We start from the raw sequence: 21,584 nt of genomic DNA on the forward strand, positions 1-21,584 counted from the left end.
ACATTCAACAAATCAAGAATCGGCACAGAATATACAAAACCACTTAAACGCCCCAGAATGCCAAAACATTAGGTAAAATGACCAACTCCCATGACAATGGGATGGTGGGATTGCTATGAAAAAACATCTGATTGCAAATCTTTGTCTTTTGACAGTTATCTAACTCTTTCATATTAAAGTTTAGTAATTAATTCTGTATATCCTCCTGTATTACTATTCACTTTATATCATTCTCTTAGACTTAGACATGGCTTCCTCTAAGAATTAGGTGAACTCTTTTTCCACAATTCCAATACAATATTTCACAGCATTATCATTTTAGGCTATTTTAATAAACACTTTACTGTTACAATAATGAAATAAAATCATCCAGTAAATCCTACATCCCCCAATGGATTAATAATAATCAGTGTAATTCTGCTTTTTTAATTTTAATCTATTAATCAACTTTTACATGTCCACGCTGTAACCTACCTCTTGCCCTATATTAGCTGAGATAGGCTCCAGCCCTGGTCCTGCTGGAGATTTCCTCCTGTTCTTCCTCGAGTTTTAATGCTGCCACACACTTGTTCACAGGGGGTTGTCTGATCATTGGACTAGGGCTTTTACCCTACGTATAAATCACCTTGAGGCAACTGTTGTTGTTATTTAGTAGTATTTAGATAAAAATGAATTGAGCAGAATATTTCTCAACCTCCTACACAGGCTTGGGCTCCTTTCACAGATGAATAGTACTACAGCATGTCTCCAAAGTGAGATTGTCAGCTCAAGGTATTACTGCCATGAATGCAGCTTTTAATTACCATATTTCTGCATTATAAGGCGTACTTAAAATCCTTTATTTTTCTCAAAAATCAACAGTGTGCATTATGTATGAATTCTGGTTGTGCTTACTGACCTCGAACCGATTTTATGTGGTACACGGTGCTCAAAAATCTGTCACAAAATGTTTTAGTACGACTTTGGTAAGCTACGAAGCCGCACCGCTTAATGGATTGTCGGAGCATTATGGCTGCTTCAGGTCCCAAAGTCAAACGGATCACTGAGAGTTAAAAACTGTCTAAATTCTTTCATCTGTAATAAAGTAATCAGCGTTGTTGCTTTACCACATGTAACAATTAAGTTTAACATCCAGGCATCCATGAAAACAGAATTTTTTTAATTTAATGGGTTTGTAAGTTAACAAACAGTTAGCTCACTAATTTCCACCTAAACATGATATAGCATGTTCTGACTGAGAGATTTCTGAAAAAATTAAAAGGTACAGCTCTGCTATCATTTCTGACATAAATGAAGACAGACAATTAAACAGCAGTGACTTTTGTAGGGTTACTGAAGTTGGACTAGCTCATATATAATGATATGCTACGTGATCGCAGTGGTATGGTGCAGGAAGCAAGAAGAATGAGGACAATTTGACTTATCTGACTGTTTTGTTTCGCTTAATGTGCCTTATAATCTGGTGCGCAGTATGTATGAAAACAGACCTGTTTATCGACAGTGCGCCTTATGATCCGGTGCGCCTTATGGTCCGAAAAATACAGTACCACCAAGTCGTTCTCTGGATTCCTTGAAGTGTTACAGGGCAGAACCATTTAGCTCCTTACAGATCTCATTATTTTATCTATTACACTGCATTTCCCCCTTGTAAACTTACTAATGTACCTTCACTGTACGTACAGGTTGTTACTTGTCATTTTTTATTATTAGTTTTTGTTTTATTAGTTTTTAGTATCAGCTGTCAATTGTCTGAGAATTACTTTGAACTACCCTAATCAGAATGAAAGATGTTATACAAATGAATTGCTAAGTTTTAATTTCTGATTTATAACAATTATAGGGGATCAGAGCAATATAGCTGCTGAGGTATGGTCTGAAAATTATTAGTTCATTTTTCCTCATTGTTTCACATGTGGTAAATGGCAGGTATAGAATCACTATCCTTACAAATAGTAGACAACCTGCTGTACTTCCTGTGCCGTAGAAACTTAAGAGTCAAAGTAAATGAAAGCAACCAGCCACCTTTGAGGCCATCTGGGGATATGTAAATAGATGATGGTCCAACCCTACATGTGGTGTCACTGGCTGACATTTGATGCCAAGTGAAAATGTATTGTTCTTGTGAAGCTTAAAATGTGAAAGCACAGGTGTTTTGTTTTTAACACCAAACTGTTTGTGTTTAGGTGGGTTATTACTTTTTGTTCTTAACCACTGTCTATTGTCTTAACCACCTTTTGCTTTGAGAAGTGTTCTTTTGTTTTTGTCTTTTTACTTTATCAACTGAAATTTGAAACTTATTGTAATTTAATATTTTTTAAATATGTCTTTACAGAATGCTTCAATCAAACTAACACATTTTATTATAGGTGGATTTGACACAGTCAAAAGGCCAGTGGCACTTGGTGTGGTTATGCTGATAGCTTATTTACTAGCTGTTACTGGCAGTTTGGTCAATATCATCTTCATTGTTTCTGATAAGCAGTTACATAAACCAATGTATCTTCTGATTTGCAATCTTGCTGTTGTTGATATACTGTATACCTCTAGCTCTACTCCAACAATGATCCAGGTTCTACTTGCTGGTGTTAATACCATATCATATGTGGAGTGCCTAATTCAAATGTGTGTATTCCAGTTGGGAGGAATAATGGAGAGGTTTACTTTAACAATTATGGCATTTGATCGTTTAATTGCTATAATTTATCCTTTTCGGTACCATAGATATTTAACAAATACACGTATACTAATATTTACATGTATTCTGTGGATAGTTGCCTCTAATTTAATGGCTATTTTACCTGCATTAGTTGTCCCTCTCCCTCACTGCAGCTTAATGCTTAGGTACACTTTCTGTGACGCTGCTGCAGTAATACGAACCACTTGTGTTGACCCTGAGAAACTTTTCAATCTAGGTGCCATTCTATCATTTTTTCTGTCATTTTTCACATTCGCTTTCATTTGTCTTTCATATTGTGTGATCTTGTTTTTTGTGAAATTATCATCAAATAATGACAGAAGGAAAATGGGAAGCACTCTTGTGAGTCACCTGATTTGTGTAATATGTTTATACTGTCCTATGTTTGTCATTGCTATCTTGACTAGGTTTGGTGTGGTATTAACTCTTGAAGAACGGCAGGGTTTGTTAATTGGGACCATCCTCGGTCCATCTCTCGTAAATCCTTTAGTGTATTGTCTCAGGACAAAGGAAATTAAAAATAAAATCGTTAAGATATTTAGAAAGGTTAACACAGCTGGTTAGAGACTTGTAATCTGTGAATACACTTACATTTAAACTGGGCTGAAACATTGGAATATTCATGTATGCATTTTCTAAACTTTGTTCTGGTTAGATTTGTGAACTTTTGAATACTATTTAGGAGAGGAGCTTGTGACCTGTGAACTACTATCATAACTTTATATATGCCTTGGGATTATTTAGTTACACAACTGAATTGTCGAAACACAAACTGTTTCTATTAATTCTGATACATTTTTAGGTTTTCATTAAGATGCACTGTTTGTTTGTGAGTACCATTATGTGAAAACAACTAATCAGTTAATAAAGTCATTACTTTTTTATTTTGAACCAAAATAACAAAATGACGTTTGTTACCATACCGCAGTTTTAGTATGTATGTGTGTTTACTATTTCCTTTTTTTTTTTAGGTGGGTGGATGACAGTATTCTTATAATAAGCAGTGATTATAGTGAGTACGTAGGGGCAGGGACTGAAAGATTTTTTAACAAAGAAACAGGTAAAATGTCAAGCGAGCAAGAGGATGCTTTCATTCAATCAACTAATTTTCCTCTCAGGTAAAAACGTTTCTAAAACAAGAAGCTCGTCTGGGGCATGAACACTAAAAAAAGGAAAAATTTCACAAAAGAAATATAAATTCTCATCTGACTTATTTTTCCCCTACAAAATAAGCAAGAAAATGTTCACAAAAAAGTGTGACAGCATGTGTAGCTTGAGCAGTAATATTGTTAACGGTGTCAAATAACACCCACAGACATCTGCTCTTTGAAACATTGCATCTTTCATTCAATTGCTGAAGGAATTTGAAACAACTTTTAAATGAAGGAGCTGAATGTGCCAAACTGCTTGATGTCAACTTTTTTTCTTTTTTAAAAAAAAGAAAAGAACCTTAAAAAAGCAAATATGATCATTTGTCTGTCTAAAAGAGACAGTGTAATCCAAAAGAGCAAGTAAGTGAACCTTGTACTAAGGAAATAAAAATTAACTGAAAAAACAATTAAAAATGTGAGTTCTAACCAGATAGTGAACAAAAGAGAAAAGACAAGTTAAATATGGGGCCCGATGCATACTCTGCACCATGAAAAAATCCAGGATGCTGATAAAACTTCTGGTAGCGAGACCAGAGTCATCATCGATATGTATTGTTGAAATCCACCACTACAACCAATCTGGACAATTTTATAGTACATGAGAAATAAAAATTACTTAAGAAGAAAGTAAGGAGGAGAATCCAGAACAGGTTCTTGTGGAAAACCGGTTTGCAGTAGGTCACTTCTCTGGAACTGTTAGTCTGCTCACCTATTAATTCCACTTATTGGTTCCACTTGCAATTGCGCTACAATCAGCTGATTTCAGTTTGTGTATCAGAGGAGGAAAATAGTGGCACAGTCTACAGCAGAGATATGGACAATATTTTAATATTTTAGGGCTGCACCTAAAAATTATTTGGTATGAAGGAAATTAAAATAATGACCCACGAAACATGAATTTGAAAATAATTAAATGTATTTTTAACATTACTGAAAAGGATCGTCAGAATAAAAATGAAATAAATAAGTAGTCAGAATATGGGTTGATTCCAAATGTATTGCTATAATCCATTAGTTTAGAAAAGCATGGATCTACGAGGCAAGCCAAAAAGGACACAGATGGTGGCTAAAGTTGGGCAGTTGGTGCCAAACTTCTTCTTTGTCTTTATCCATAAACACAAAATAGAAAGTGCAGACTCCCAGTAGGCAGCAGTCTGCCACCTACTGGCAGAGTGAACACCATACTTGTGTAACGGAGTTTAAAAGACATCTGAAAAACATGCACTTACCTGGTCTTAATTATTATTTTAAGTGTGAATTTTATCATTTTTTGTTGTATTTTATTTTGAAAACCCAGAAACCGGATCTCACTCTAGCGTTTGGAAGCTGCTAAGGCTTCCGCTCCTCACAGCGCGCGTTTGCACTGTGAGGGTAAGTTCTGTAATGAAAGGCTCTGGCATTTTTATGGTTTCTGGTGTGAATGTTGTTACATAAGTTGTACATGTCGATGTATATAGGTTTATATTGATGTTAGGATGTTACTGTGTAACCGAAACAAAGGCTGGTTGCTGTTAAACAGTGTTTCTGCCGTATTTATGCTCTTTGGCAGTAAGCTTTTGTCGGCCCCCTAGTGGTTGCTGCGCATAGCAGTAAATGTGTTTGGATTTACTGTTTTTCTGTGCTTTTTGTGATGTTGTTTTACATTGTAGGAGCTACAATTGCTGGTACCACCAGAAGACACATGTTAAGTGTTTTCTATGTCTTCTGCAGGTACGTGAGCTTGTTAACAGTCATCTTGTCTGTAAAGCACAAGCAAGTGAAAATGTAATGCGCTACTGTTAATTTGTCCACTAGAGGGAAATGTTTAGCCGGTGATACTTCTGTTATCCTGTTATTTTGTTTTATACGATTGTGAAATGTAATTTTTATAAGTTGTAAGATGTCTTTTTGTATTCAAGTACGGTGTGACAGACTAAAATGGAAGAAATGATTATTTTCCATCTTTTCTTTATTAAGAAGTAGATTGAAGTCTGTCAACACAGCGCGCATTTGCACTGTGAGGGAGCCACAATTGCTGGTACCACCAGAAGACACATGTTAAGTGTTTTCTATGTCTTCTGCAGGAATAAACCGTGAACAGCCAACCATTCTGAGTGTCTGTGGTTCATGAAGAACGGAAGCGTTACACTGGTGCCGTGACCATTAGGATCTTCAGATCAGCTTGATGCTCATCGCCGTGGCTGCTGTTCTGCTCCCCTGCTGTTCACAAGTTGAATGTGGGTTGTTGTAACCAAGTGAGTTAAGACAAAAAAAAAAAAAAAAAAAAAATCCCCCAAAACAAACAAAAAAGGTGAGGGGTGTGATTGAAATAAGACAAAGGTAAAAGTGCCTGTGTTTTGATATACAACGTGTGGTTATACACTCGAATTGTTTAGACATCATTATTATTATTTTTTTTCTTTCCCTCGTTTTGCTGCTATTATACTGTTATTTCTCTTATTTTTATCTGTTTTTTTTTTTTCTCTCCCTAACGGAGTGCACGTGTAGGTGTTATCTTAAGTGTGTGACTTGAGGATGGATAAATTTGTCACTCCAGTACTACCTAAGGGTAGAGGTGCCGGACTAGTTCATGCAGTTGACACCAATAATGTCACACAGTTTGGTCCTGTGAGCAGTGACACTGGGCTAGGCCAAAGCCCGAGTTTTATTCCCATCGGTAGGGGTATGGGTGATTTGCCTCAAGTTTCCACTCCAATTAGAGACAGTGATGCTTTACATGGCTTTACTGACATGGTTGAGCAAATAGGAGCCCAGATAGGTGAATCCATTGTTACTAAACTGTTGTCAGCTGGTGTTGTGAATCTGACTGGTGACTCTAAGACTCAAACTGAGCAATGTAACAGTACCGCTCGAGATGTACCACATGTAACTATTCATGTTAAGCCCAATAAGGAGCTTCAAATTTTTAGGGGTGATGGCACAGACAGATGTTCAGTTCAGGACTGGATTGACATGGCAACGACTTATCTATGGAAGCAAGAGGTCCCCATTGATGGCCAGGCTGACGAAATTATTAGCCATTTAATGGGGAAGGCCAGAGATGTGGTCAGAGTGGCTCTTCGTAGTGACCCAGGTCTTGATGTCAAACAGAAACCTGATCTGGTCTTTGGTGTCCTTCGCCATTATTTCAGTGACTCTTCATCGTGCCTCCCCCTTGCTGACTTCTATGCAACACTCCCTACCAGAGGTGAAAACCCAGTAGATTATTGGATAAGACTGAACAAGGCTGCTGAACTGGCCATAGAGGGGCTACGCAGACTGGGGCAGACAGCGACCCCTTTAACCCATGAAGTAGCATGTATGTTCGTGAAACATTGCCCTGACCCTGAGTTGTCTTATGTCTTCAAGTGCAAGCCTGTCCATGAGTGGACTGCTCGGGACGTACAACAAAGGATTGATGATTATCAGAGGGAGGTGAGAGCTAATGGCAGAGCCAGCGGCGCTGCACAGTTGAAGGGCTGTAATTCTACGATCACTGCCGTGCACCCGAACGCCTCACCTGCAGCTGCTGCGCCGGAGGGATGCTCCCGAAGCTTCTCGGCCCCGTCCTCAGGTTTTCAGGGGTTGGTGAACTCGTTCCCCTCCACCGCAACACGAGAGCCCCTCATCGGTAGCCCGCGTTTCTCCCCTTCGACTGCGGTGAGCCAAAATCTTCAATAGTCAGAAGAAAGGCTCATGGGTCAGATGGTGGATATGTTTCAGGCCATTGTTAAAATCTCCCAGTTCTTTTAATCTTTGGGCTGAAGGAAGGACAATACTCGGTGTATAAATGCTCAATCAACAATATTTTATTTCCATATAATTCAACACTTAAGAGCATAAGAACCATCATGATGGGGAGACCTGCCTGCAGAGGGTCACAGCAAGTCTCAAAATGGTGACGGGTTACTCAGCTTCTTATAGCCTCTAGTAGCCCCCACCTAGTCGTAAAAGCCTAAACATTCACATTCTTTCTCTCTTACGGCGCCTAAGTTATGACCTCGGCTCCCTGTCTTTCTGCTCTCTGTAAAGGTGGGGGTATGGAATGTGGTCTTCTCTTCTATTCTAGACACAAGGTCTCCTGCACACAACATTCTCTTCATGATTCAGCAGTATGAAATGTCAAGAAACAGTGTAACACATTCAACAGTGTCGAGTAATACAGGTCAATCCAATAGATCTAATGATTTTCACACTCTTTTAAGTCAGAAGTATAATGCAAACTAAACTACATACTGATCACACACTCTATATTAAGGGGTATAATATGATCTACAGCAATATCATAATTCAACTACTTTGATTACAGATATAAGGTAACATATGATAACAGAATAATCTCACACCATGATGGAGAGAATGCAGCACCACAACACTCAGAGACCTAGGAGAGGGGCGTTTAATCAGTTCTCACGAAATGGACGGAGGAGAGAGGATGCCTGCAGAGTCTGCAGTGATCCGAGACATACCACAGCATCACACTGCCTATCTGATAAACTGTGCTTTTCATGCTTTGCTCCTGGCCATGTTCGGTTGTCCTGCCCGGCTAGTACGTCTACCCAGGTCCAGCCGGAGGGAAACTAGCCGACCTGTATTCGGTGGGAGGCAGTGCAGGTCTTACGGGAAACTCCCAAACTGTTGATATCGGTGATGCGGAGTCAGTGTATGAAGAGGCCAGACAAAAATGCAAAGATTCTGAAGTTATTTTTCAAAACATTCACAAAGTCGGCAATAGTGATAGTCTTTTCTACACTCCGGTCACTTTTGGTGGGTTTTTGAAAATGGGTGGTATGCTGGACAGTGGTTCCATGGCCTGCAGCATGAATGAAGCAGCCGAGGTGACGCTGCGTGAGTCTGGACTGATAACTGATCAAGATGTTATCAAAGTGGATGTGACTCTTGTTGGGTGTGGAGGACTACGTGTAAAGCCTAAGTATGCCCTCAATGTGGAGATGGAGGTGTATGGCTGCAGAATGATAGTTCCCATCCTGGTGGTTCAAGGGCAGCTTGATGACTTGATACTGGGGACGAACGTCATAAAGCACATATTACACCAGTCTAAACGTTGTGAGCCCTACTGGAACACGGTCTCTAGTAATTGCTCTAAGATCAACCTTGAGACTGAAAATTTTCTGTCGATGCTTTCTGGTTTGACCCCATGGAAAGATTCGGACGTCCTGGACAGAGTAGGCACAGTTAGGTGTAACTCAGCTGTGTGCCTCGACCCGGGTCGCGAATATCTGTTATGGGGAAAACTACCAAAGAACGTCAATGTCTCCCCTGGCAGCACAGTGATGACAGAGCCCTCGTCATCCTGCTCAGCACCCAGAGGGATTTTGGTTGCTAGATTGGTTACTCCCTTGTGGGGTGACAGATGGGTCCCATTGAAACTGATCAATATGTCTGAGCAGCCTGTACATCTGCGACGTAACGCCAAACTAGCAGACGTGTACTCCTGTGTGGCGCTTGAGGACTTTGATGCTTCAGCGCTCCAGGAGACAACCCTGGCTAGCAGCCATCAGTCGGCCATGTCGCCACAAGTCACGCCCACTTCCATGAAGGAGAAACTCGAACTTGTTGGGCTTGGTGGTGTTGACATAGAGTCCTGTGAGACATCGAGACAGTGTAAAGAGAGGATGGCTGACCTGGTTTTGCAGTACGAGGATGTCTTTTCCCGCCATCATCTCGACTGTGGGGAAGCCAAACACTTTGTGCATCGCATCCGCCTCTCAGATAACAGGCCTTTCAGACTTCCCTACAGGCGTGTTCCCCCGAGTCAGTACCAGAAGCTGAGGCAAGTGTTGACTGAGGTGCTGTGAAGAAGGGCAAGGGGACAACTAAGGTGAGGCGGCCGTGCAGGAAGTTGAGTGCTTCGGATTGGACATCCAGAGAAGAGGAGGCTTTTGAGAAGCTCACGAGCTTGATGTTAAATACAGTCGTTTTGGCTCACCCAGACTTCTCTCGCCCCTTCTTGCTGTCAACAGATGCATCACTGGATGGCATTGGAGCAGTGTTGGCTCAAATCCAGGACGGTGGAACTAAGCCCAGACCGATTGCTTTTGCCAGCAAATCACTGTCTCAGTCTCAAAGAAACTATCCAGCACACAGATTGGAGTTTCTGGCGTTAAAGTGGTCAGTCTGCGACAAGTTCAGTCATTGGCTCAAAGGTCACAAGTTCACCGTCTGGACTGATAACAACCCCTTGACCCACATTTTAACCAAGCCAAAGCTGGACTGTTGTGAACAACGTTGGGTGGCTAAACTTGCAAGCTATGACTTTGACATTAAATATGTCCCAGGCCGTCAGAACATTGTGGCAGATGCCCTGAGCCGATTGCCTTTTGTGAAGGATAATGTAAGTGACAGACTGCTGGCTGAGAGATATGCAGACTTCCTTGATGAGGCAAAAGATGTTTCACATGCATCAATCCAGAGGGCGTTTCGGTCGTCCACCGACTGCGAGGCGAATGGTGGAGCTTCCATCATGTCCCAAGGCACGCAGAGTCTGACTCCCCTGGTTCTGGCTGAAGATGCTCTCACAGCTGTTTTGCAGTCACATGTCGAGTGGGATGTCGGCCCAAGAGGGAGAGCAATAGAGGCTTTACATCACCTGCCACAGATGCTGTCCCCCGGTCTGGAGGCCTTACCTGCCTATTCAGAGAGAGAACTTAGGGACGCACAGCTGCAGGATGCAGTGCTTTCCCGCGTCGTCTTCTACGTTGAGAGACACAGGAGACCCTTGAGGAGAGAGCGGGTAGGGGACCCAGTCCTTGTTAAAAGATACCTGAGCCACTGGGAGAAGCTGGTCCTCAACAACGGTGTGTTGTACAGAGTCTCCAGAGACCAGATATCAGGTAGCAGACGACTGCAGTTCGTGGTTCCTGACTCGTTGAAGGCTGAGGTCCTCCGAGGGATCCATGATGATGCTGGTCACCAGGGCCAGTTCAGGAGTTTAGACCTGGCTAGGAAGAGATTTTTCTGGTTGAACCTTGGGCGTGACGTGAGAGACCATGTACGGGGATGCCAGCGCTGTGTAGTCCGTAAAACTATCGAACCAGAGGGGCGTGCTCCTTTGGTCAGCGTGTCCTCGTCCAGACTGTTGGAGTTGGTCTGCACTGACTTTTGGTCGGCTGAGGCCTCACACAACAAGTCCGTCGACGTCTTGGTCATCACAGACCACTTCACTGGCTGGGCGCAGGCCTTCCCATGCAAGGACCAGTCGGCTAAACAGGTTGCAAGGCTTCTCTGGGACAGGTACTTCTGTGTATTCGGGTTTCCGGAAAGGATACATAGCGATCAGGGTGCTAATTTTGAGAGCCAATTGATAAGTGAGCTCCTCAGAGTCTCTGGTGTGAAGAAGACGCACACGACGCCTTACCACCCGATGGGGAACGGCAGTGTGGAGCGCTTCAACCGGACTCTGGGTGGAATGATTTGTGCCCTGCCACCAGACTCGAAAGTGGACTGGCCACGTCGGCTACAGACTTTGACGTTCATGTACAACTGCACCGCACATGAGACAACCGGATTTGCACCGTTTTACTTGATGTTTGGTCGCACGCCCCGGTTGCCTGTTGACATTCTGTTCCGCTCTGTCCTGAGCGATCCTGCTGTTACCTGTTATGACAGGTATGTGGTTTCCCTCAGGGAAGATGTGAAGGAAGCAATGGTCATTGCACGCGCCCGAGCTGCACAGGAGAAGCATCGTCACTCACAACTCTATAACAGGAGAGTGAAGTGTTCCAGGATTGAGGTTGGTGACAGAGTCCTGGTTGCTAACAGGAAAGAGAGGGGAAAGAAGAAGGTTGCTGATCGGTGGGAGTCAACGGTCTACACCGTGATCGATGTGAACCATGATACTCACACTTTCAGGATCCGTGATTCTGTTTCCGGACGAGAGAGAGTGGTCCACCGGAATCTGCTGTTGGTGGCGAATTTCCTGCCCCTGGAGGATGATGTTGGAACCTCGGACCACGTCTCCTCTACGTGGGATGTGAACACGGCGCCTGAAGATGATGATGAGGCTGCGTCTGGGGAGGGGGATTTGAATGCCCCTGCTGTGAGCTGTGTTGGTGCTCATGGTAACTGCTCACCCGATGCCATGGATGGGACAGCCGACCTGGAGGTTATCTCTGAACCTTTGGACCCTGGAGATAGGACAATTGCATGGGTGTCGCAGTTGACGGAGTCCAGCTGGTCTGTGGGAGATGTTACTGATGTTTCAAGCGTGGATTCAGTCTTGCCAGCCGCATCGGGCTTGTCTGTTGAAGTGGACTTTGACCAAACTGGTTCTAGCATGGCATCCCAGGAGGTCAATATTGCTACGAGTTGTGGGGAGGGTGTACAAGTACAGGGAGTGCAGAATTATTAGGCAAGTTGTATTTTTGAGGAATAATTTTATTATTGAACAACAACCATGTTCTCAATGAACCCAAAAAACTCATTAATATCAAAGCTGAATGTTTTTGGAAGTAGTTTTTAGTTTGTTTTTAGTTTTAGCTATTTTAGGGGGATATCTGTGTGTGCAGGTGACTATTACTGTGCATAATTATTAGGCAACTTAACAAAAAACAAATATATACCCATGTCAATTATTTATTTTTACCAGTGAAACCAATATAACATCTCCACATTCACAAATATACATTTCTGACATTCAAAAACAAAACAAAAACAAAGCAGCGACCAATATAGCCACCTTTCTTTTCAAGGACACTCAAAAGCCTGCCATCCATGGATTCTGTCAGTGTTTTGATCTGTTCACCATCAACATTGCGTGCAGCAGCAACCACAGCCTCCCAGACACTGTTCAGAGAGGTGTACTGTTTTCCCTCCTTGTAAATCTCACATTTGATGATGGACCACAGGTTCTCAGATCAGGTGAACAAGGAGGCCATGTCATTAGTTTTTCTTCTTTTATACCCTTTCTTGCCAGCCACGCTGTGGAGTACTTGGACGCGTGTGATGGAGCATTGTCCTGCATGAAAATCATGTTTTTCTTGAAGGATGCAGACTTCTTCCTGTACCACTGCTTGAAGAAGGTGTCTTCCAGAAACTGGCAGTAGGACTGGGAGTTGAGCTTGACTCCATCCTCAACCCGAAAAGGCCCCACAAGCTCATCTTTGATGATACCAGCCCAAACCAGTACTCCACCTCCACCTTGCTGGCGTCTGAGTCGGACTGGAGCTCTCTGCCCTTTACCAATCCAGCCACGGGCCCATCCATCTGGCCCATCAAGACTCACTCTCATTTCATCAGTCCATAAAACCTTAGAAAAATCAGTCTTGAGATATTTCTTGGCCCAGTCTTGACGTTTCAGCTTGTGTGTCTTGTTCAGTGGTGGTCGTCTTTCAGCCTTTCTTACCTTGGCCATGTCTCTGAGTATTGCACACCTTGTGCTTTTGGGCACTCCAGTGATGTTGCAGCTCTGAAATATGGCCAAACTGGTGGCAAGTGGCATCTTGGCAGCTGCACGCTTGACTTTTCTCAGTTCATGGGCAGTTATTTTGCACCTTAGTTTTTCCACACGCTTCTTGCGACCCTGTTGACTATTTTGAATGAAACGCTTGATTGTTCGATGATCAGGCTTCAGAAGCTTTGCGATTTTAAGACTGCTGCATCCCTCTGCAAGATATCTCACTATTTTTGACTTTTCTGAGCCTGTCAAGTCCTTCTTTTGACCCATTTTGCCAAAGGAAAGGAAGTTGCCTAATAATTATGCACACCTGATATAGGGTGTTGATGTCATTAGACCACACCCCTTCTCATTACAGAGATGCACATCACCTAATATGCTTAATTGGTAGTAGGCTTTCAAGCCTATACAGCTTGGAGTAAGACAACATGCATGAAGAGGATGATGTGGACAAAATACTCATTTGCCTAATAATTCTGCACTCCCTGTATGCTCTACTACACCTGACGTAGCGGTGGATGTAGTTGCTCCTGCCATTGCTGCTCAGTCCCCAATGGTTGACTATAGCCAAACCGGGAATGCTTCTCAGATCAGAACCAGACTTGGGCGGCTTGTCAAACCGGTGAATAGACTGATCCAGACTATGTCAAATCAAGTCGTGGCTCGCGACAGGTTTGAGGTGAAGTCAGTTTGTAAGTCGTTGATTCCATCCTTCTCTGACTAAATGTTCTGTTTATATGCATACCTGAGTGATGGGAATTGTACTTGCTGTTATGTACTCTACATGTTTATTTTTTGTTTTTTCCTTTTGAGCCGTGGTGCACACCTTGTAAGGGTGTTATTAGTAGGGTGTATTTCGGGCACTCTGCTGCCAGTTGCTGGGTTGGGAGTTTAGCGCTGCTCCCATCCCACTTCATCCTTAGGGATACGTTTAGTTGGTGTCTGTGATTTTTGACCTCTGGTTGGTTGGTGCGTACCAGTGTGGGTACCTGAGGCTCAAATTTGATAAAATTCAGTGGGGGTGAGTGTAACGGAGTTAAAAAGACATCTGAAAAACATGCACTTACCTGGTCTTAATTATTATTTTAAGTGTGAATTTTATCATTTTTTGTTGTATTTTATTTTGAAAACACAGAAACCAGATCTCACTCTAGCGCAGAGGTTCCCAAAGTGTGGGGCCCACCCCCTAGGGGGGGCGCAGAGCCATTGCAGGGGGGACGCGGTATGAAAAGGAAAAAGAAAAAAAAAGAGCGTTTGGACACTGTGGACAGGTTTTTGACGGGGCTCCCACATAAACGCAAAGCAGGAGATGAAGCATTGCCAAATATGTTTCCAAACCAACTTCCTTCCACGCCAAAGACAGGAAAATATGGTGAAGCATATCTTCCCTTTGGCTTCACCTGCACAAGTGCCAAGGTAGGTCTCCCCTGCAAAATTAGTTTCCCTGCGTCGGGAGCACGCGCTGTGCTCTCCAAATCACAGACAAACAGTATCCCACATTCTTGATTTTTAGTTCACAAACACTTCTTGTAATAACTAACTACTCCTGACATTTTGGACATGTTAGCTCTTTATGCAGTAAAGTTACAGTGGGATACAAATAATATCAGGCTGATCCTGCCGTAATTTGTTCCCCCGGTTCAAATCACGGACAAACAGTATCCCACAGCTGTTTATGTGTTTAAATCCATTTTGCACAGAGAGACATTTTTTGAAAAATGTATTGATAGCAATGTTGAATATTATTACACAGGAAAAAAAACAACTACACGTAAAATAATCATACCATGACGCCTCTGCCTTTCTAAATGGAGGGACAGTAACTGCGTGTGTATATGTAAGCCTGTAAAACCTGAAGATAGTCAGATTAACAGTATTTTGTCTCTATCTGCCATTCTGCAATTCATCTCATGTAAACAATAACGTGGCGCACAGCGTGACGTGAAAAGAGGCACATACCTTTGATATTGCGTGACGAACTCTGTAATCCTCGTCCACACATAAACGCAAAAAAGGAGTTTTAAATAATCTCAGTTTTCGGTGAATCGCAACGCCGTTTACGTGTTGACGAAAAGCCCAAACGCATAGAAACAGCTGCGTTTTCAAAAATACCCGTGTAGGTGTGGACGCAGCGTAAAAGAGTTAGTAGTATATTTTATTACTACCTGTAATTTATTGCCGTTTACTTGTATTTGCTTAATTGTTTACTAAATGTTTGAGGTGTGAAATAAACCGCAATGGAGTTTGTAAACAAAATATGGGTGTGTGTGTTTGGAGGATGTGTTTGTGCAGGGGGGGGGGGGGGGGGGTTAGGTGATGGGGGGGCGCGAACATTTTTCTTGTGAAAAAGGGGGGCCTGGCAAAAAAAGTTTGGGGACCACTGCTCTAGCGTTTGGAAGCTGCTAAGGCTTCCGCTCCTCACAGCGCGCGTTTGCACTGTGAGGGTAAGTTCTGTAATGAAAGGCTCTGGCATTTTTATGGTTTCTGGTGTGAATGTTGTTACATAAGTTGTACATGTCGATGTATATAGGTTTATATTGATGTTAGGATGTTACTGTGTAACCGAAACAAAGGCTGGTTGCTGTTAAACAGTGTTTCTGCCGTATTTATGCTCTTTGGCAGTAAGCTTTTGTCGGCCCCCTAGTGGTTGCTGCGCATAGCAGTAAATGTGTTTGGATTTACTGTTTTTCTGTCCTTTTTGTGATGTTGTTTTTCATTGTAGGAGCTACAATTGCTGGTACCACCAGAAGACACATGTTAAGTGTTTTCTATGTCTTCTGCAGGTACGTGAGCTTGTTAACAGTCATCTTGTCTGTAAAGCACAAGCAAGTGAAAATGTAATGCGCTACTGTTAATTTGTCCACTAGAGGGAAATGTTTAGCCGGTGACACTTCTGTTATCCTGTTATTTTGTTTTATACGATTGTGAAATGTAATTTTTATAAGTTGTAAGATGTCTTTTTGTATTCAAGTACGGTGTGACAGACTGTAAAATGGAAGAAATGATTATTTTCCATCTTTTCTTTATTAAGAAGTAGATTGAAGTCTGTCAACACAGCGCGCGTTTGCGCTGTGAGGGAGCTACAATTGCTGGTACCACCAGAAGACACATGTTAAGTGTTTTCTATGTCTTCTGCAGGAATAAACCGTGAACAGCCAACCTTTCTGAGTGTCTGTGGTTCATGAAGAACGGAAGCGTTACACTTGGTGATGCTCTTAATGCAATAGAAAATGAGACCCATTCTCGGTGGGTGCCCTTTGTCATTCTGTTCATCATTTTTATGTACACAATTTATAGGCACAATCAAAAAACAGCGAGAGTCTGTGTCTTAATCGCTTCAGGATCTTATCTCTGCTTCAAGACAAGATGAGAATTCAAGATCCACATGCATTCAAGTCCAGATTTGCAAAGATTTGTGGATCTTGCTTTTTTTTTTACTGTTTTGAACTTAGAGGAACTCCATACCAAGATGTAGTGGTGTACTTAAAAATGTCATGCTATCCTTTTTGTTTCATATAAAGAGTCTAGATAAAGGTTAATAAAAGTCTGTGAGCGGTGAGATTGGCTTAAATGGAATTAAAATGTATCAATTCAATGCATCCTAATTGCAACACTGGAGGAGATGACATCATGGATCTGCAATCTCTGGTGATATGTAAATGCGAAGAATTACCAAGCTCCAGAGCCATTGTGAGGGAGCTGACCAATGATATCTTAGAGTTTTTGTGAGACTTAAAAAGACAAAGCCTTCATGCTGTCGGGTTAATCCAAAGCTGCTTAGCTTTACAACAGTTAGTTGGGTTTTTTTTTTTTTGTAACAATTGTGTATGATTTTAGATTTAAAATATATTTGTCGCTTGCTTTGAGATGAGCTATTCATTTTAATTTTGTTACTTATTCAATTACATTTTGAAATAGCTTGTAATTTAAAAAATTTGTTGAACATGTATTTACAGAATGCTTCAATCAATGTAACACACTTTATTATAGGTGGTTTTGACACAGTTATGAGGCCGGAGGCAATTGGTGTGGTTATGCTGATAATCTATCTACTAGTTGTTCTTGCCAATACGGTAAATATCCTCTTCATTATTTTTGACAAGAGATTACATAAACCAATGTATCTTCTGGTTTGCAACCTTGCTGTTGTTGATATAATTTACACTTCAAGTACCAGTCCAACAATGATTGGGGTTCTACTTGCAGGTGTTAATACCATATCCTATGTGGAGTGCATAATTCAAATGTTTGTTTTCCACTTGGGAGCTGTGATGGAGAGGCTTGCTTTAGCAATTATGGCATTGGATAGATTAATTGCTATAATTTGTCCTTTTCAGTACCACAGTTATTTAACAAACACACGTGTTGTTTTTCTTACATACATCCTGTGGTTTGTTGGTAGTGGTTTTGCGGCTCTTGCCCCCGCAGTGGTAGTTCGTCTCCCTCACTGCTACTCAAGACTGAAGTACACTTTCTGTGACTATGCTGCTGTACTACGAACCACTTGTGCCGACCCAAATTACTATTTAAATTTAGGTGCTATTATATTATTTTTTATTTTATTCTTCACTTTTATTTTCATTTGCCTCTCATATTGTGTGATATTGATTTTTGTCAAATTATCAAATAATGACAAAAAGAAAATGGGGGGCACTCTTCTGAGTCACTTAATTTGTGTAACATGTCATTACTGTCCTGCATTTATAATCATTGTCTTAACCAGATTAGGCGTTGCATTATCCCTTGAAGAACGTCAGGGTTTACTTATTGGGACCATCCTCGGCCCATCTCTTGTTAATCCTTTTGTGTACAGTCTAAGGACAACTGAAATCAAAACTAAGATCTTTAGGATATTAAAAAACGGCTGGCATGTATAGCTAGTTTACTGTGAACTACTAGCAAGCCTGTACTATAAGCACTGAACATACAAACATACATACACATGGCATTATGACACACAATTAGTTTCTATGCTTAACTGAACTGTCTAATGTATAACTATATATCATTGGGAGATTTGTATTCACTATATAGATATATAGGCACTCTCAGTGCCATAGGTAATGTTTATGCAAGTGTCATCAAGACTAGTCCACTCATCAAGGAGGGGATGGGGATGGGGAAGATACAAACATACATATCCTACAATCATTATAGTATGATAGTATGATGACTTTATTTGAATAATTTTAAGGATTTTCTGTATTTGCTGATCAGAGTTGTAAGACATTGGAGAATATTTGTGTGTGAAACAGCAAATCCCAGGACAGGCTGGCAATCTGTTTAAGTGGATAAATATTCTGTTTTATTTAATTTGAATGTGGTCACCCTCAAGTTTCCTAAATGTCAGGTCCAAAAAGGTTGGATTTGGATTGTTGGATTGTTTTTCTTGCTTCTTGCAGCATTCATTCTCTCCCTCACTGCACCTCAATTTTTGTGAATGAGAAACGTCTTGTGTCAATCGAAGTGTTATTATGTCATTTTATTTTTCACTTTCAGTTTCATTTGTCTTTCATACTGTGGGTTCTCACTGTTTTGTAAAAAACAACATTCAAAACATCAGAAAAAGAAAATGGGAATCACTCTTGTGAGTCACTTTATTCATAAAGTATGTTTTTACTCTCCTATATCATTATCATGACCAGAGTGAATGAGGTATTAACTCTTGAGTAACATCAGGCTTTATTGATAGGGAACATATTTGGTCCATCTCTTGTAAATCATTATTTTTACTATGATATGTCATATTGTCAAAAAGATAAACAAGAAATTTAAGACATCTGACTAGATTCTTGTGAACTGAGTCAGCAGGTCACTGTGACAACAGTAATTTCAAATTAGCAATTCATTTGTGTGCCACCTTTCATTCCGGTTAAGTTAGTTTAACCGACCCCTGATGATTAAAATTAATAAAACCAAAACTAATAATAAGTAACAGTGAGTTACAAGTAAGTAAAGTTAAATATGTCTGTGAAGGTTCTCAGTCATCCAGGTCATCGTAGTCAAAGGAGTTTGCAAAGAAAAGCGTCTGGACTTCTTTGAGTTGCTTGAAGACGTTTCACCTCTCATCCGAGAAGCTTCTTCAGTTCTAAGGTCAAATGGCCGAGAGTCCCAGATTTAAACCCAGTGGGAGTATCCCCCCAAGGAGGGACAAAGGACCCCCTGGTGATCCTCTAATCACATGCGCCAAGGTGTGAAAGTGGGTGTGGGACCTAATCAGCCAGGGTTTCGGGTGAGCTCATTGTGAAACCTGGCCCCACCCTATCATGTGATTTCCTGAGGTCAGATGGCCCAGGATGTGAGTGGGCGTTAAGGCGTCTGGGGAGGGAACTCAAAACTGGATTATAGATGGCAGACAGTTGGTGTCGTAAACCACCGCCTCTGTTCAAAGATGGTCGCTCACAGTGGACATAGATGGCCTCTTTCACTCCTCTTTCAAACCATCTGTCCTCTCTGTCCAATATGTGAACATTGGCATCCTCGAAAGAGTGACCTTTATCCTTAAGATGCAGGTGGACTGCTGAGTCTTGTCCTGTGGAGGTGGCTCTTCTATGTTGTGCCATGCGCTTGTGAAGTGGCTGTTTGGTCTCTCCAATGTAGAGGTCCGGGCATTCCTCACTGCACTGTACAGCATACACCACGTTGTTCAGTCTGTGTTTTGGAGTTTTGTCTTTCGGGTGAACCAGTTTGTGTCTGAGTGTGTTGCTGGGTCTGAAGTACACTGGGATGTCATGCTTGGAGAAAACTCTCCTGAGTTTCTCTGATACACCGGCTACATAGGGGATGACAACGTTGTTGCGTCTGTCTTTCTTATCCTCCCTCGCTGGTGTCTGATCTTCTTTTCTGTGCCTCTTTGCTGACTTTATGAACGCCCAGTTAGGATAACCACATGTTTTCAGTGCTTCCTTTACATGTGTGTGTTCCTTCTTTTTCCCCTCAGGCTTAGAGGGAACAAGTTCTGCCCGGTGGTGTAGGGTCCTAATTACTCCAAGTTTGTGTTCCAGAGGGTGATGGGAGTCAAAGAGGAGATACTGGTCCGTGTGTGTGGGCTTCCGGTAAACTTCAATGTTGAGGTTGCCATTCTCTTCAATGTGCACAGCGCAGTCCAGGAAAGGCAAACAGTTGTCCTTAGTGTCTTCCCTGGTGAACTTGATGTTTTTATCCACGGCGTTAATGTGCGCAGTGAAGGATTCCACTTCTTGTGTCTTGATTTTGACCCAGGTGTCGTCCACATATCTGTACCAGTGGCTGGGTACTCTCCCTTTAAAAGAGCCAAGAGCCTTTCTTTCCACTTCCTCCATGTAAAGGTTGGCTACAATAGGTGACACAGGGGAGCCCATGGCACAGCCATGTTTTTGTCTGTAGAAGCCTTCGTTGTATTTGAAGTATGTTGTGGTAAGGCAGAGGTCTAACAGTGTGCAAATCTGATCGGGTGTGAAGTTGGTCCTGTCTTCCAAGGAGCTGTCTTCTTGTAGTCGTTTTCTGACAGTCTCCACTGCTTCCGTGGTGGGTATGCAAGTGAAGAGAGAGACTACATCAAGTATCTCCTCTTTGACTCCCATCACCCTCTGGAACACAAACTTGGAGTAATTAGGACCCTACACCACCGGGCAGAACTTGTTCCCTCTAAGCCTGAGGGGAAAAAGAAGGAACACACACATGTAAAGGAAGCACTGAAAACATGTGGTTATCCTAACTGGGCGTTCATAAAGTCAGCAAAGAGGCACAGAAAAGAAGATCAGACACCAGCGAGGGAGGATAAGAAAGACAGACGCAACAACGTTGTCATCCCCTATGTAGCCGGTGTATCAGAGAAACTCAGGAGAGTTTTCTCCAAGCATGACATCCCAGTGTACTTCAGACCCAGCAACACACTCAGACACAAACTGGTTCACCCGAAAGACAAAACTCCAAAACACAGACTGAACAACGTGGTGTATGCTGTACAGTGCAGTGAGGAATGCCCGGACCTCTACATTGGAGAGACCAAACAGCCACTTCACAAGCGCATGGCACAACATAGAAGAGCCACCTCCACAGGACAAGACTCAGCAGTCCACCTGCATCTTAAGGATAAAGGTCACTCTTTCGAGGATGCCAATGTTCACATATTGGACAGAGAGGACAGATGGTTTGAAAGAGGAGTGAAAGAGGCCATCTATGTCCACTGTGAGCGACCATCTTTGAACAGAGGCGGTGGTTTACGACACCAACTGTCTGCCATCTATAATCCAGTTTTGAGTTCCCTCCCCAGACGCCTTAACGCCCACTCACATCCTGGGCCATCTGACCTCAGGAAATCACATGATAGGGTGGGGCCAGGTTTCACAATGAGCTCACCCGA

The 21,584-nt window shown here is 42.1% G+C and overlaps 1 protein-coding gene and 1 long non-coding RNA gene across 2 annotated transcripts; both read left to right on the forward strand.

Moving 5' to 3' along the window:
- The first annotated feature begins 5,053 nt into the window (after positions 1–5,053).
- LOC109204902 (uncharacterized) lies at positions 5,054–16,399 on the forward strand. Its single transcript, XR_003213958.1, has 3 exons — positions 5,054–5,556; positions 5,910–6,080; positions 15,963–16,399. It is a non-coding gene; the product is annotated as an uncharacterized LOC109204902 (long non-coding RNA).
- A 731-nt stretch (positions 16,400–17,130) lies between these two features.
- On the forward strand, positions 17,131–17,968 carry LOC109204967 (putative olfactory receptor 13C6). The gene is made up of 2 exons (XM_019367228.2): positions 17,131–17,776; positions 17,964–17,968. The coding sequence occupies exons 1-2, from the start codon at positions 17,185–17,187 to the stop codon at positions 17,966–17,968; spliced, it is 597 nt and encodes a 198-aa protein (XP_019222773.1). The 5' UTR covers positions 17,131–17,184.
- The last annotated feature ends 3,616 nt before the right edge of the window (positions 17,969–21,584 follow it).

The sequence above is a fragment of the Oreochromis niloticus genome, linkage group LG14 (assembly GCF_001858045.2).
Source record: "Oreochromis niloticus isolate F11D_XX linkage group LG14, O_niloticus_UMD_NMBU, whole genome shotgun sequence".
Classification (NCBI taxonomy): Eukaryota; Metazoa; Chordata; class Actinopteri; order Cichliformes; family Cichlidae; genus Oreochromis; species Oreochromis niloticus.